This window comes from Juglans microcarpa x Juglans regia, chromosome 5D, assembly GCF_004785595.1.
Source record: "Juglans microcarpa x Juglans regia isolate MS1-56 chromosome 5D, Jm3101_v1.0, whole genome shotgun sequence".
Taxonomy (NCBI): Eukaryota; Viridiplantae; Streptophyta; class Magnoliopsida; order Fagales; family Juglandaceae; genus Juglans; species Juglans microcarpa x Juglans regia.
This window is the reverse complement of record NC_054602.1, coordinates 10,543,577-10,559,995: the sequence shown is the minus strand read 5'-3', so window position 1 is coordinate 10,559,995 and position 16,419 is coordinate 10,543,577. Positions and strand designations below refer to the sequence as shown.

At 38.1% G+C, this 16,419-nt stretch overlaps 2 protein-coding genes across 7 annotated transcripts; one reads left to right on the top strand and one right to left on the bottom strand.

Moving 5' to 3' along the window:
* The first annotated feature begins 2,690 nt into the window (after positions 1–2,690).
* On the top strand, positions 2,691–10,525 carry LOC121265573 (snRNA-activating protein complex subunit-like). 6 transcript variants are annotated; one of them, XM_041169249.1, is made up of 13 exons: positions 2,691–2,909; positions 3,413–3,476; positions 4,561–4,748; positions 4,863–4,921; positions 5,006–5,072; positions 5,152–5,207; positions 6,245–6,425; positions 7,542–7,630; positions 7,752–7,842; positions 9,249–9,344; positions 9,535–9,660; positions 9,745–10,005; positions 10,217–10,525. In XM_041169249.1, exons 5-13 carry the CDS (start codon positions 5,049–5,051, stop codon positions 10,499–10,501), a joined length of 1,209 nt encoding a protein of 402 aa, XP_041025183.1. In that variant the 5' UTR covers positions 2,691–2,909; positions 3,413–3,476; positions 4,561–4,748; positions 4,863–4,921; positions 5,006–5,048; the 3' UTR covers positions 10,502–10,525. The 6 variants fall into 6 exon arrangements, with proteins under 6 accessions (XP_041025183.1, XP_041025182.1, XP_041025185.1 ...); XM_041169248.1 differs by having other exon boundaries at positions 3,413–3,512; XM_041169251.1 differs by lacking the exon at positions 3,413–3,476 and having other exon boundaries at positions 4,561–4,731; positions 4,844–4,921.
* Positions 10,526–11,554: 1,029 nt separating this feature from the next.
* LOC121264436 (E3 ubiquitin-protein ligase WAV3-like) lies at positions 11,555–15,889 on the bottom strand. The gene is given in 4 exon segments (XM_041167600.1): positions 11,555–13,089; positions 13,092–13,464; positions 14,983–15,087; positions 15,389–15,889. Coding segments are annotated over 4 exon segments (1,806 nt in total). The 5' UTR covers positions 15,731–15,889; the 3' UTR covers positions 11,555–12,103.
* Positions 15,890–16,419: the final 530 nt, after the last annotated feature.

Sequence of the window (16,419 nt, the reverse complement as noted above, 5' to 3'; positions counted from 1 at the left end):
GAATCGAAGTCAGATTCAACTTTCGAAAAAATTGGAGTTGAGTCAGAGGATGGACATACTGACCCTGACTTTTTTTATATTGGACTTGGAGTAAGAGAATGGACATAGTGAAATAGATTTTATATTAGAATCATCCTAGAGTCACCAATAAGATGATTCATTTTTTTTCATGTATTTTTTTTAATATTTATTTTTATATCCTTAAATATTAAAAAAAAGTATAACATTATTTAAAAATATTTTCGTAATCATTAAATAAAAAGTATGGTACCCCTCTTGGTGGCCAAGTAATTTTTTTTATATTATAAAAAATATTTATGTGCAGTTATTTTTATATATTTTCTTTTATATGGAAAAATCTTGGGTGCAGTCACTGTTTGCTGCATCCAAGTTGCACACATGACGTGTTGACGTAGGGAGGCACGGGAGATTTGCAACATATTTTGAAAATTCATTTCGTCTCTCCCCCCGCCCCCTGCGTTGAAAATTCATTTCGTCTCTCCCCCCGCCCTTTGCGTTTCCTTCCTTCTTCTCCCCCCACCCCTGAGCTCTCGAGCTCCTCTACATTGTGATTTCTCGAGTTTCTCTACACTGCAATTTCGAGTTCATCTGCACTGAGATTTCGAGTGCCTCCCTCGAAGCCCCGAGCTCCTCTACACGGCAATTTCGAGTTCACAGGTGATCCTTGAGACTACTTCTTCTTCTTCTCTAAGGTTTCTTCTTCTTCTCTGCGAGTTCGACACACTCAGATTGAAACCCTCAATCCACCAACGCGAAGCCCTCAGATCTGCGGGAGGGGTAATGTATCGTTTCTTGTAAATAATCTTCTTCAAGTTTTTCCATGTATTACTCATTTTTTTCTCTGTGATTCTAGGGTTTAGTCATACATTTCTTTTTTTTCTTCGTGTTTCTAGGGTTTAGTCATACATTTTTTTTTCTCTGTGTTTACATTCATTTCAACACAAACTGATCTTACCCAAGTTACCACTAGGAACCTAAGGATGCTCAAGAACTACTGAACTGCAACAAACTGTTTTGTCAGGATAAGAATGGACAGTGTTTGCTTGATGAATTGATGATGTTCAAAACTATACCCTCAAATCAATGACAACCAAAGACATCATGCAGTGTTCTAGCCCTAAAGGTTGCTGAAAGTCATTGAGCAATTCTCAAAGATTCCTAACACTTTTGCAAAGCAATAACCAGCTCCCAACTATCATTATCACCAAAATTCAAATTTATAACCAAATTGAGCCAATCCATTAAATTTTTGGCTTTTTAAATTTCCCATGCAAGAATTACCTCTGCGACACCACTTTTCTAGAAAAGTGATAGTCGCCACCCAATTATTACTTCCAACATGATGTTCTACAGTCTCAGTAGATTAGAACACATCTCAATGACATATAACATCAGAGTTTTTTAAGATCTTTGCATACAGATAAATAAATTTATGTGCTCTATGAGAAATCCTTTCTTTTTATGAGAGATCAATGTCTTTATGAAAAATCTATACATTAGACATATACATAACAATTGTTTTGAGATCTTTGCAGTGTAAAATATCTTGAAATAGAGCTCTTTCTGTACAATTAAATACTTAGTTCAGTAATGAAAAGGCATTATCCATGCATTCTTCAAAGCAAATCTGGGAAACAGAGGCAGCTAAAATGTGGTGAGTGAATTACAAGGGCATCACTAGAGATGGTTCTTCCAAGCAAACACAGAGCAAACAAATTGTCCGACCAGGGACAGTGTGCATCAAGAGAGGGAGAAGGGGGAAGGCATTTTCAGAACTGGTGGTGCGACATTAAAATCTTCTCTAGGTGACTCTGATTCCTCTGTTTCAGAGTGAGAGAAAGAGAGAGAGAATAGAGCAGTTAAGGACCCTAACTTTCTGGAAATTTCCCCATACCCTAAGCATACCCATCTTAGAAAACACAAAAATCACATATCGATGTACACATAAAGAACATAGCATGTATGGACGGAAAAATGGTAGTACAATATTTACCTACCAAACCATTTGGCGAAACAAAGCACTCGGTCCCGTCGTTGTCGCGAGGTGGTGTTGGGAAGAGGAAGCGGTCGCGAGGTGCGGTGGCAAGAGGAAGCCGATGGACGCGGGTTCGTGGCGAGGAAGGGGGGTTCGCGGGATTCAAATATGTTCGCTCAGTTCAATGAGCTCGTGGGACAGTGGAGGCGCTGGGCAGATGGAGGAGTGCCGCGGTGGCACTGACGAGAGAGACGGCGTCGCCGGGAGATGCAGGATTGTGGAAGGAGACGCGGGTTGCGATGGAGCAGGGGTTTCGCAGCATGAATTCGAATGGAAAGAAACAAATTTTCAAATACGTCTTGAATCAAACGCGCGTTTTGATTTTTTAACAAAAAAAACCCAGATGCATCCACGTAGTGCACTGAGTGCACCGCTACAGTGGATGCCATAGAGTATTTTATAGAAATAATATTTGGAGAAGCCATTGTTTGGAAGCAGTCACTTTGCACACCCTATGTGGCATCATCCCAGCCATCCATCTGAAAAGAAGAAATTATTGGATTGTAGTACGTGCATTGTGTGTACTACTATAATGAATGCTATATAGTACTACTCCTTTTTATATACTTCGTGATTGATTTTATTTATTTTTATTATAATATAACTATTTTGATTAATCGTAGATTAGGCAAAAGTGCAGAATTCATCCCCGCGAAAACTATCGAAACAAAACTTCTGGGTTCGCGCTAGCTGTTCCTCGCGCACGGCCTCGACGAGATCGGGCAGAACACCGAGGCTGTACGGAACTCCGTGTCGGACCTGGACCGTTTTGAGAAGGTCGTACAGCTCACTGCCTTTCACCCTTTCGAGTCCGCCCTCGACGCCCTCAACTGGTGTAACGCCGTCTCCGAAGGTGATCTTCTCAAAACTTTGATTACTCTTGTTTGGCTTCTCTGTCTTGGTTATTCCAGTAAAAAATTTAATGGCTTTTCTCCGATTTTCGTGCTCAATATGTCGCGGCTATTTTTCGTTGTTTTTTTCGGTCGTGTTACCTATAGTGGGTAAACTTCGATTCCGCTAGTTGGTTGGCTATGAGACGTGGAAATTGATTTTTTTTTTTTTTTTCCCTGGTTCTTTCCCTGCTTTATGTTTCACAGGCTTGCTAGCTGTTACTTGAATTATATCACTCTGTTGTTTCTGGTTTTCTCTTGCGCCTCCAAGCCCTGCTATTAGTGTCTACTTTCGGGAATTGTGGGCGCTTCATCATTGCACCTTTTTTTGGTTGTTTAACGCTGCTGGGATTTTAAAAATTGGATCTTTGTTCTCATGTTGTTCAGAATTTAGAGTATGAGAAACCAGATTAACATGCTTGTTTTATGCTGCATAGGGCTGATTTTCTATTGCCTTCGTGAATAGGGATGGAGTCAGTGAATCTCAATTCAACCAAGTTTTGAACATTGAACTGGATCAAATAATTGAGGTTCTTTAGCCCAATCAAAACTCTTCAATTATATATGTAAAGGCTGCGACTTTGCTTAATCTGGAGATTATATGAACTTCATGCTTGTTTATATTTCTAGGCCTGGAATTTTTTTATGTATATGCTGAGCATAGTTATGTATATGCTGGACAGATGTGTTTCTAGTCTAATTTCCTGCTTTTGAAGCTTGAAACATCAATTACTGCTCTACCTTTGTAGGTTCTTGTGCTTTAGTTAGCTAAGCACAAAAGAAAAGGCTTTAGAATTTGATATATGTTTGTATATGTGTATATCAAGTTTTTCACCAGTCACCAATTAGAATTTGATAGATGTTTGTATGTGTATATGTTCGATATATGTTTGTGTAGGTTGTTCATATATGTTTAATTGCTAGTCACCAAATAAAAAGATATTCCTTCTTTTTGACATTGTTTTCTTAGGCTGCGTTGGGTTGCAAGACTCAGCTGAGATCAATCTAGTTTTAAGCTAAGTCTAACATCTAAACATCCAACTCTCAAATTACTAAACTCATCTCAATTCAAAACCTCCTTACACGTGGGACACACAACTTTTTTCAACTTAACACATCTTTATACATGAGATCCACAACCTTTTTCAACTTCCCATAAAAATACTAAACTCATCTTAACATATAAACACACTTTAAACTCAGTTTAGATGGGCTCCACATAACTCTCTCCACTACTCAATTCACTACTATTCATAAAGAACTCAGCTTAGTTTAGCTCAGCTCAACATCCAAATGCAGCCTTAATGTAATTTAAGCAGGATGTCAATTTTATTTATTTTAATGCTTTGTGTTTTTTGGATGTATTTATAGTTTGTTTTTTAAAATAATGAAAATGGAGCTAATTTGATGGGTTTAATATATGCATTAAAAAATAGATTAAAAAACAAATAATAAATAATAATATTTTATTATTATGGAGAGAAGGATAACTAATCCAATGTGGGTTTGATTTTGAATACATTAGCTATCATGTAAAAAGTGACATCGTTAGCCAAAAACTACCTAATCTAATGCCTAAACCAATGCCATGGCTCTAACAGCAATACCTCGCAGTAATTGTACAGTTGAAGAGGAATAAATGGAGATGATAAGGGAGCGAGGGGCAAGCCCAAGAGGAGAGGTAGTAGAGGAAGATGATGGAATCCTCTCAATTCCACGGGGCGGACCCATTTACACCCCCAACCTTGTGAGCCCCCTCTCTTCGGTTCCCCACTTTGAGGCTTCTTCTCCTGCAACTTCAGGTGGCTATTTATTGGACTATCATTTTTTGGGTTTTTCCAATCGCTTCATAAATATAGTTTCTTGGTGCTTCTAGAATAAAATTAAATGGTACGTTGTTTCTGTCATCTGTGCAGAATCTAGAGGCGGAGCTAGGCAATTCAGATTCCTCTCAACCGTGTGATGAAGATATTTCGTACGTACATATGGTATCATTGTGTGTGCGTGTGTTTTATCTCCATTTTAATTGCCTGCGACTCTAATTAATGAATGAATGCAGGGTTGATGAACTTAAAATAGTGAGTGAAGAAGAATTAGTGGATATGGCTATGAAAGTAGCATTTCAGGTACCCCGTCACCACTGCTGTTTTAGTAATTAATTTGCACCCAACTCAAAGTACAAATTTCTTTATATTAATATTGCAGCAGGGTGACCACGAAAATTCTTCACAACCTTTGGAAGAGCAGTCTGCTGCTGCAGGGTGAGTCATATTATGTATGTGCATCTCTTTCTTTTTTCAAAATTTTTCTGGTTTGAATCCTTTGATTTTCTTTTAGGGGGTCCTACCCCTCGATTCAGTTGTTATGGTGCTATCGTCTTTAGTTGATTTAATAGTATCAAAAGTTGGCCAGACAGCTTTTCTGTCCCATGTTTGTCTCAAGTTGTTCTCCTTATCTAACTTTGTTGACTCACTGCTAGTCTCTATAGGTTTAGGCTTTTCTCCCCCTACCCTCCCACATACCTTTCTCCATGCTGCATTTTTCTTGTTTCTTTAATTGACAAAGGAGAAATTTTTCTGTGAATTCAAATTTTGAGGAATATTCTGACCTTGATTCTCCTTAAACAATGGAAATTTCCGGCCTTGAGGAGTATGCCTATACTTAATAAAACCCAGGCTAAATCTTATAGCCAATGGTTAAGCAAAGCTTTTTCTTTGTATGCCCAATTTCTGTGTCTCAACAATTTCATCTCTGCTGCACATCTCCTATTGCAATATTTCTGATGATTTAGAAACATTTTATACTGTCTGTTTTGCAAAAGATCTTGGGTGGTCATCTTATGTTTCTGTTGACTCCTTTCAAGTTTTCTTACAAATGCATATCACTAACTGTAGCTTATTCATGGGGGCTTCCTTGCTGTGCTTTGGACGATTTATATATTTCAGATATAGATAGATCCTTTTAGTTGATGATATGGAGCATATAAAAGAAATGGTTACATGAATTTCTGCTGGTCCTATTACATGCAAAATTCTGTTTTTCTTGCAGCAAAGCTTCCTTATGGTTAATTTTAATTGATTGATAACTCTTATATTCTTGGCCATCTAGTATTTCCATGTAATTTTTGATCTGTTATGTTATTCTAGTGATGTCCTTGCAACAGTCTTTGGACCTAATGGCATCTCCTCTGCCTATAAACAAGGGTTGGAGGGTGATATTATGGGTTCAATCCTGTATGGGTGTGTGAGCCTTGTTACCTATAAAAGTTATTTAGATTCTATTTTGATATTTTATCCAGGAAAGGAGATGCTCACAGTAGATCAAGAAATAAGCATGCATGCTCAGAAAGCTTTTCAGGTGGGGAAAAGCTTTTATCTTCATCTGAGATCCCAAATGATTCTCCTTCCCTAACTGGTAGCATTCAAAATAGCCACTCAAGGAAGAGAAAGAGAAGAAAATCGAATAACCATGCCATCGAAGTATGCTACATGCGGTTATATTAATTTTTCCATTCCATGTCTCTTGCTTACGTATTTCTTCCATTCAGTAGTACAATACCAAAATCTTTTTTTTTTTTCTCTATTATCTATTGTGCCATTTCAGTTTCAAGTGAAGATGTTTGTATCTGCTATATGGTATTGTTTACTTTTTATTTTATTCTTACCAACCAAAACTAACAAAAAGGAAAAAGATTAAGGGTTCACCTTGATGACTGATATAAGCAGAAGGTGGCAAATCATGTTAATTGGTCGTGTTCGTGTTAAGTCGTGTTTATTATACAATCTAGGTCAACCCGAACATGACCCATTAAGCTTAACGGGTCAGATTTTCAAACCCTAACACGACTCATTAAAATAACGGGTTGACACAACCCGTTTTAACCCGTTTATATAAAGGTGTTGAATTGACCCAAATAATCAATTTGATCTGATTAACATAATTTCACATAAAATTTAAAATCACAGTATCTCCCAAAAATATAAAACTTACTACATAAGTCTAAAATTACAATCTAAACAATAAAAACACTAAAATTACAATCTAGAGGAAGTGTGGGAGGCGGTCGTGACTCGTGAGAACTAACTCAATTGAGAACTGAGAGAGAGAGAGAGAGAGAGTTAGGAAATGCTAATAGGGTTAGGGTATTTTTGTTTTTAGGTTAAAAAGGATATAATTGTAATTTGAGTAAAAAATTTAATGGGTCTGAACGGGTCACTAACGGGTCAAACCTAAAAACAAAAATACCATAACCCTATTTAGCATTTCGTTAGTGACCCGTTAATGAATCGTGTCTTAACGGGTCAACCTGTTTTGCCCTGAAACTGTTAACATCAAATCCAAACCCACTAATTTCATGTCGTGTTCGTGTTGGGTTAATGGGTCGTATCACATATTGCCACCCCTGCTGCACAATAACAATGTATGCTCTATCTACATTTATTCATCTTTGGAATAGTGTTGGGTGGTATCATATAGGTTTGATAAATTCTTTAGTGGTTCCAGAGTTTTAAATTCTTTTCTGTGCCCTATTTCCTCATTTGCCTTCTTATGTAGTATGGAACAAATTTATGAATTTATGGCTGGCATCCGTCCAGGATAGTTATACTGCTAAGGTGGAGCAACTTGTGAAAATTAAACAAAAGCAGGACGAAGACAAAGCGGCGGCAAGACTGCACTCATTCAAGTTTGTATCATGACATCCTATGGAATTTTTACCTTAAAAAAAAAATCTATATAGAAATTTTAATTTTAATTAATATCAATATTCTGATTTTTAACTGTATTTCTCTCATTTTTTGGTCTAGTGGTGGTTGCGAGATAAATGAAAGTGCCATTACATTGTCAGAAGGAACTGAGAGGATGAAATCTCTCAGGTTTACAAGTTATGCTATGAAGGTAGTCTTGAAAAATGCCTCTTCTAAATATCAATTACTCAGCAAACATGCTGTTATTTGATTGTAGCTTGAAGAATGTACATGGAAATCCAGATTGAAGATGCTTTAAGAATGAATCTACATGATATATAATTTATGATGCATGGAGCTTTGGATCATCCTCTCCCATCTCACAAATTTTGGAAGCACAAAAGTTTAAATACGTATTTGCCTTAGTAATTGTCCTAAAGGTATTGAAACTTAAGGTCTACATACTTATTTTTATTGGTAGTTGTTTTAAATGCAAAAAACCATAAAGGTCTACATACGTATTTGTCTTAGTGGATGTCTTGAACGCAACCACAAGGATTGTTGTAGCGGTTTTGGGTCGAGCCGTATAAACGGGACATTGTGGGATCGAAACTCCACATTCACACTCTTAGGACCATCGGATTGGGAGAATCTCCCCTGGGTACACAAGCTCTCGACAAGGAGTTTCCTGCAAGTGCATCGAGGACTATAAGCTAGCCAGTTATCTTTTTCATTTAAGCATTAACAGTCTTCTACCTATTTAGAACTTTCTTCATTCTAAGATGTATTTGAATAAGATGCATAGTTATTGTGAAATTGTTACGGGATGTGACAAAGTTGAAGTTTTAATGAAGCTTTTTGGTAACTATTCATGAACATGTGGGCATGACTTCAGATTTTGATTATTAGACTTCCGAAACTGACTGAAAAATACAGATTTTTTAAAAATGTCTCTATACCTGAGAAGAATTGTGGATAGTCCTTCTAAAGTGATGAAAGGAACTTACAAGATTACTCATTCTAACATACTATGTAACTTTCATAAAGGTTTGAACAGAGAATAAATCCCCCCTGCACTACTTTCAGTCTGCATGTCCATATAGCTTGGATAATGTTTCATACTTATCACAAACCTCAAAACCTTATGTTGAGAAGTGCATGCTGCCTCCTAGTTCTAGATAAAATGGACTCATCAGGCTTCTGCCTAATGGTCAAGGGTGTGCTTGGTATGAGCTGTTGACAGACAACTTGGGATCAATTCCGGACTAGAGTTGTCCTAGATTACCTGATACACGGTTCTGGCTGGTGGGGTAGTGTATCTGGGTTTACTTCCTAGGGGTGGGTTTAAAGGGCTTTGCCTTGATGAGTTTCCACGTCATTACAAAAAAAGTTTTAATAAAATTGAATCAAGAATTTTTAAGTAAAATTGAATTAATTTTTAAAAAAATATTAGAAGTTGAGGGGTTTATTTTAGTTCACTTTAACCACTGAAGCCTGCACATATTTTTCTGATAACTGAGTTATTCATACGCATATTATCAAATTGCTGAGTCTGATTATTCAAACATCTGAAGTTTCGTGTTTATTCTATCAATGCTTTTATACAATGTACTGCAGGTGAAATCACCAAGCGTTGGGGAACACAGAGCTGTGCCATATCCAGAAGTTGTTCTTTGTGTTGAGGTTTACCATAGCTCACGGAAGTGGGTGAAGGTATAGCACTTTTAAGACAGTCAATGTCGGGCTCTGTTTGTTGATTGTATGTGGTTGTAACAAGTCAGGATGATGTAACTTCTCTGTATTTAGGAGATCTGATAGTTGCAGTAGATCATTAATGGATAGAAAGGTCATATATAAACGTGCAACTGATTTACTATTGACATTTTTTTCACATCTTTTCTAGACTCAGGAGTTTTTGGTCCTAGGCCATCAAACCTTGACTGAACTGAGGGATAAGATCTATTGCTCAACTGACCAGGTGATGCTGAAGGCTGGGCAGCATGATCCTTCTGGATATTTCCTTGTAGAGGTAAGAAGCCCTATTCATTCAGTGTTTGTTTTCAAAAGCAAGATAATTTGTTACCAAATCTTATAGAATGCTAATTCTTTGTAGGATGTATTTTTCAACGATTTGAGGGATCCCTCTGCTATAGATTATAGTGAACCTATCTTTGACTGGCTCAGAAACTCTAAGGACGAGGCTCTTAAAAAATGGGAAAGCATTACAACTGGGGAATTACAACAGAAGCAGAAAGCAATTGTTGGAGATGTTACAGGCCTGCAATTACCTCAGTTCAAAGCTGTTGACATGCACATGACACGGTTTTGTGACTTAAGGTTTCGACTAGGTGCTGGATATCTCTACTGTCACCAGGTAAGATTTCTGTTGCCATGTTTTCGTAGTAAAAACATTATTGTTCTTTATGCTTTGATTCCATACTTTGCAATGGTTCAAAGAAATGGCTTCATGGAAATTTTATGACATGATTTTTTAGTTGTCTTTCATGGCATGATGAACTGCGGTGTTGGCTGTTATCTTAGTGTGGCTCTTATTATTCTTTTGGTTGGGAAATTACATGTTATAGGGAGACTGCAAGCATGCAATCGTGATAAGAGACATGAGATTAATTCATCCAGAGGACGTGCAAAACCGAGCTGGGTATCCAATAGTCTTATTTCAACTAAAATCTCGTGTTCAGAAATGTGATGTTTGTAAGATATATAGAGCTACAAAGGTGACGGTTGATGACAAGTGGGCCCAGAAGAACCCTTGCTATTTTTGTAAAGACTGTTATTTTCTTCTTCATTATGGTAAGGATGAGTCTCTGCTGTATGATGACTTCTCAGTATACGATTATCAACATGATTAATTGAGTTGTTCACATTGAACTGAAGGTCAGCCTTAATTTATGGGAGAATTGCACTTTTTACCTATATATAGGCCACCACCTGTTTTTTCCTTGCTCCAAAAATTACTAAAACTTTCAATTTGCATCCTAAGCTACTTATAATTTTCAATTTGCACCCTCCCTAGTTTTTTTTTTTTTTTTTAAAAGCACTTTGCATTCATTAATAACAAACATTACAGACTTGACCTGAAACATACATTACAAGCTAACTATAACATTAATAGATCCCCAGTACACACTCGTGACTGACATGATCTAGTCCAAGCTGCAAAGTCTTACAGACCTAAAGTCTAAGAGACAGCACAACTTTATCCAAGACAGAGTTAACCAAGTCACATACTTTGTCTAAGACGGAGTATGGTTCACCAAACCCCACACTTCGTCTAAGATGGAGTCGAGGACACTCTTCGGATGAAAGTCCAAGAGATTGTGTTTTTTTATTTTTATAAAAAATAAAAGACATTATAGAAATTAAAATTATATGGAAAAATAACAGATTACATCTTGGAAAGATATAGATCTACATTACAACCTTGGAGGAAAAAAAGTATACAAACAACAATTGTGATGGCTCGTGAGAGCCATGCACAACCTTGGAGGTATGACAGATGGTCAAGTCTGAAGTAGCCGATGGTCCTGGACCCAGAAAGGTCGTGCGTGGCAGCAGAATGGCACTCTGAGTGGTGGCGTGTGGGATACACTCGCTCTCTTTGGACCGGGCATGTGGCTCAAGCGCCGCTCCGTTCTGCGAAATTCTTTGCCCGTCCGTTAGGTGACCACCCTTCCTAGATTAAGGACTTGACTATCAAGATTGCATAAGGTGTCCAATTTTACATTATCTTAACGTCAAATCTTAGCTAAAAGTACAAATTGAAAAACAAGTGGTAGTTTGTATGTAAAATGTGTAATTTCTCTCTCTCTCTCTCTAGATTCTCATTCATTGTTTCAAGAAAAGATATCTATTTCAACTACTGATGAGATCATTATGTGATTTTGCTTTACTTTGCGAACTTGAGGACAATATAATATATAAAGTCCGCGGCATGTCTATGACAGCAATAACATATTAAAAGCAGAACAGGATCCCTCTTCGTCCCCTCTTCTACAGGGTAGTTATATGAGAGCTTTTTTCTCTTTATCTTCTTCCGCCTTCCACCATTTCCTTTTCTTCTTCTAACACCATTACTACTATTATCAGTATACAGATGGAGCAAATCCAAGCTCTACCTAGTGCACTATGGAAATGTCGTTTGCCTCTGCTCAAGTCGTTTAGTATTTGAGCCGATCTTTAAGCGGCTGAAACAATAAAAACATAAATTACAATTGATAATTGTACGACAGCTTGAGGTTCGATTGAATAAATTTTAATCCTTCGTTGTAATAGCAAGAGTGAGAAAAAGTATATATTGCACATACTTTCTCAGCGAGGTTTGAGCGTAGAAGCCCGCCCTGTTAACTAATCAGACTCGACATTGGTTCTGGATGGCGTAAATCATCTTCAAAAATGGTGGCTGATTCGTATAGATATAGACATAAAAAATCTGTGGGATAACTTGGATCGATTCAAAGCCTGTAGCCATGTAAATGCTTTGCCCATCTTCTAGCCATGTAAGGATCATGGTAATCCCAAGCTTCAACACTACTGCTCCTCCCACGAGTGATCACATCCATTCCTGCAGTTCCTGAAGGGTTACTTTTATCCCCTACATTCACTATAGTTTCCCCTGTTATGATGCATTCATCAACCTCTCCCTCAATGTAGCTGTATCCAACTCGAACATGTCCATACTCACCCAGGTCTAAAGAGATCCTCTTTTCATCACTGCCTTTCAACTCTCCAATCCTTACCATTCTACAGTTAAAATCCTCTCCAATCCTCAACTGGATATCTCTAATGACCCCTCCCAGCATTCTTGATAGGAACTGCTCAAATTCATGCATGACAAATCCATTCGAGGTTCCAAAGCCGAACCCGACGTGAAACCTATGGATTGGAATGGGTGCTTCCATGTTGATAGCATGATAAGATCGTGTTGGACTGTCAGAAAGATGCAGGATACGGGACTGTGGATTTTTATGGACACGATCTTCAAGTATCTTGATGCCCTTTTTTAGACCTTCAAAAGGATCTGCTTGCCCCATGTAGAAGAGCCGATCAATGACTTGTAAGGCAGTTCGCTTGCCATAGGATGTCATGCGTTTAAGGGGGAAGACACGAGCTGCAGCTGATGAGTGAGTAACAATGGCTAAACGATCAATTGGCCGAAGGGAGAAAACCACCATTGCCATAGATTGCTTGAGAAGCCTCAGGTGCGGCCCGTTGGGACTTGCAACCAAGACCAAGTCAGTTGCTTGTTGATGTGCCAATTTTACTGAAAGAAAAGATATGTTCGAGGGGGTACACCTAATATAAGGTGTTTGCCTAGTTGGTGATGATAGTGATGATGAGGAACTGCATGTCAAGTGATGTAGGGGTGGATGATAGGGGTTTGAGGTGCGGCTGGTCATTTGCATAGATGAATGAAATATGGGAGGTGCACTAGGGGGATGGGCACCAATGAGAGACAAAGACGGGGATGAGTAGTCAAGTGATCAGGCTCAATTGGGTCATCGTCGTCATAGCGGGCAGACTGCAGGAAGGACCGCCTGTGGACACGGAAAGTAGCAATGGAGTCATCAAGGAGTTGGAGTATGGGATCATTTTGGTTGCAGGAAGAGAATGAAGCACAAGGAGGGTTAAGGCTGCGGGGCAGTTGGGTCCAATGGGCACGGCAAATGGGGCAGGTGACACTACCATGGCGTACATTGGAGGAGATGCAAGCGAAGTGGAAAGAATGAGAGCACTGGGCTGTAAAAATTGCCTGTCCCGGGTTGCTTCCCTTGCTGTTATAACTCAAAGGCTCTAGACATATTGCACATAAGCTCTGCCAAATGAACCAACAGCAATGAAGGTATTAAAATTTAAATCAAGGAAAAGGCAAATTTTTAAAGTAAGAGACAGATTAATATACATTTCGCAGACCAAGAATCAAAAGAAATGAACTTGTGGTATTTCTTTTTTTATTATCAGTGTGTAGAATACCATTAAAAATGATAAATATTTCTACTTTATGTCCTTAACTACTACAAATTCCATATTTTCATGGAAGCCTTTAAATATGATAACCATCAATCAAGTTTTGACTGTATTAAGCTACAGAGCAAGTGATCTAGGATTTTCTAGTGCAGTAATCATGCACTCATCAATAATTGGCCATAAAATGATGGTTTCTTAACAACCTCTTCACCCCCGGCCCTCCTATTACCAATAAATAAAAAGGAAGTAATCCAAAAAAGCATGACAAGATAATTAACTTTCAGCAAAAACGAGCCACTGATATGATTACATTGTTTTTACTGCTGCATACTAAACATGATGGACAGAAATTAATATAACTTTTGGATAATACTTATCCCACATAGAAAAGACCGATTGTTTTTTTTTTTTACTTAATGATTAAGGAAGTGTTTTTTTAATGATGTTGTGATTTTTTTTTTTTTAAATGTCTAAGGTATAAAAAAAATGTATGAAAAAAAAGAGCAAATGGCCTTCTCGGTGGAGAGTTTCTGTGGCTGTAGCAGGGTCCAAAACTTTTTTCCGGGAGAGATTTTAGGGTTTGACATATCCCAGTGGCATTCTAGTTGGAAGAATGATAGTGTACGGGGATTCAGAATTCAAGATTATTATCATAATGAACGGCAGAAAATGTAAGTGAGTCCAGGTCCTACAGGATGAGGTAGGAAGTTCAAACTAATAAGGTAGTGGTTGAGGACAATGTAATTATGAATTTAAATGTTTTGGGGCAGGTGGGACATCCAGAATAGGGACTGCCCTGTGCTCTGCATGATAAGTGGATTCTTTACTTCCCAAATGCCCCAACCGCCATGTCTGGAGCATCTACCGGTAATTATTATACTATACTCATTAAATACATTGCCTGCTTTATACACTTAACACTTTAATTAGAGTGTGTTGAAAGCTTAAATAACAATTTTTGTAGATAGGTAACTCCAAGGTGTGAGAACGTAACCACCGTATTCCTTTGTTCTAGTGAAAACTTGGATATCGTACTCTTCTTAAGTTAACTGTAGTAGTATGCACCATGTAAGCCTGAGTTGGGTAAGCAGATTTACACTGTAGTAGTACGGATGAGTAAATAGTTGTCCCATCTCGGAGTGTGATTTGGTTGGAGAAAGTGTAAAAGTTGAAAAAAAAAAAAAAAACGTTTCACAGAGCACAAATAACATGGAATGGTTGTTGTCCATCTGGGAAATAATTCAACTTTAAGAGGCATTGGATTCCTTAAAGAAAAATTCTTTGTAGAATGCATGCCGTGAAAGATAGCATGTGAGGGAAATGGGCTGAGAAGAAAAGGAGGTTTGTGAGATGGGGGAATGGATACCTTGGAAGTAGGTGCATTGTGGGAAGATGGTTCTGCTTCATCTGCAACATCTTCTGCTGAACCGTTCTTCGACTTTGTGCGAGACACACCTAAATTATCCGAGATCTGTCCAAAGAATTCGGGGGAAAAGAAAAAACAGAGCCCGGTCGTCACATATATATAGTCCTGTCTTTCTTGAGATTGGCAAAGTAAATCAAACCAGAAAGGGGAAGACTTGATTATTTATAGAACTCTGAAAGGAAATTTGCAGAGAATAAAACCAAAAAAAAAACTTCAAATGCACTCTTGGGGCTTAATTTGGGATTATACAGAAATATGCTAGCACAATCTTTGATAAGAAAATGAGAAAGGAAGAATGGGGGGGGGGGGGGGGGGGGGGGGGGGGGGGGGCGGGGCTTTTGCTTACAGGTTGAGTAGTGCTGGTGGTATGGAGGTCCACGAGAGCCTTACTTCTGGAGAAGGAACCACAAGCATATGCTGCAGCTACCACCACCTTCCGAGCTGCTTTCCTCAATGTTGATGTTGCTCCTGCTCCTGTTCCTCCTCCCATTCCTCTCACACTTATCTTCTTCTTCTTATTATTCTTCTTCTTCAGACACTTTATAGGCTCTGAGACCTGAGAATTGAAAGGGCCGAGGCGGGATGGGCAGACAAAGCTCTCTGCCAAGTCTGCAAATTGTCCGAGGCTCTCAGCTCTCGCAGCTGTTGTTGCTGTTTCTTTTATGTTTATTATTGTTCTTCTAAACATACCAGACACCCCACGCACATATATATACGCACAGCTTGGCTAGTCCTCGACCCCAGTACCTTTTTTTTTCCCTGACGTCTGTACCTTGCTTGTGTATGTATATTTTCTCTCAATAAAATATATTCTGATAAACTTCTTCTATACTTTCTACACCCTCTTTTGTTTCTACCATTTATCTCTCTTTACCCTTTTCCTTTTCCTTCCCTCTCTCTGTAAAAGATTTGTTATGAACCGACTCTAGTTTTGCAACTAATCTCTCACTTTCTTTTGAAAGCTCTCTGCAACTTTCAAGTATTTGCTTGTTGGGTTTGCTGTACCTTGTTGATACCTATACCATTAACCCTGATTATGCAACTTATTTCCTTAGTAGTGGGAAAAAGTGATGAACTTTGATAGGAAAATACAATGCTATCTAACATTTAGATGCAATAAAACGAAAATTTGAATTGATGGAAGTCTAGGAAAGAGAGCAGAAGCAGTAAAAGATGGTTCTCTCGAACACTTTTTGTTTTTGAGTGGACCCATCAACAATTTCACTGTCACCTGATTGAACAGTGCATGCGTGTATAGCTGAGGTATTAATATTTTGTAAATTCAAATAATAATAAAAAGATATTAATATTTTGTACCATCAAAGACACATTTTCTATTTAAATGAGTTGAGATGATCTGTGAAAAAGTTTATGAGT

Bases quoted from the DNA above. Each gene is read 5' to 3' on its own strand.
- LOC121265573 (XM_041169251.1), top strand. From the start codon at position 4,586: ATGGAGATGATAAGGGAGCGAGGGGCAAGCCCAAGAGGAGAGGTAGTA. The intron at 5,073-5,151 runs GTACCCCGTCAC...TTAATATTGCAG, and splicing joins CTATGAAAGTAGCATTTCAG to CAGGGTGACCACGAAAATTC. The intron at 7,843-9,248 runs GTAGTCTTGAAA...AATGTACTGCAG, and splicing joins TTACAAGTTATGCTATGAAG to GTGAAATCACCAAGCGTTGG.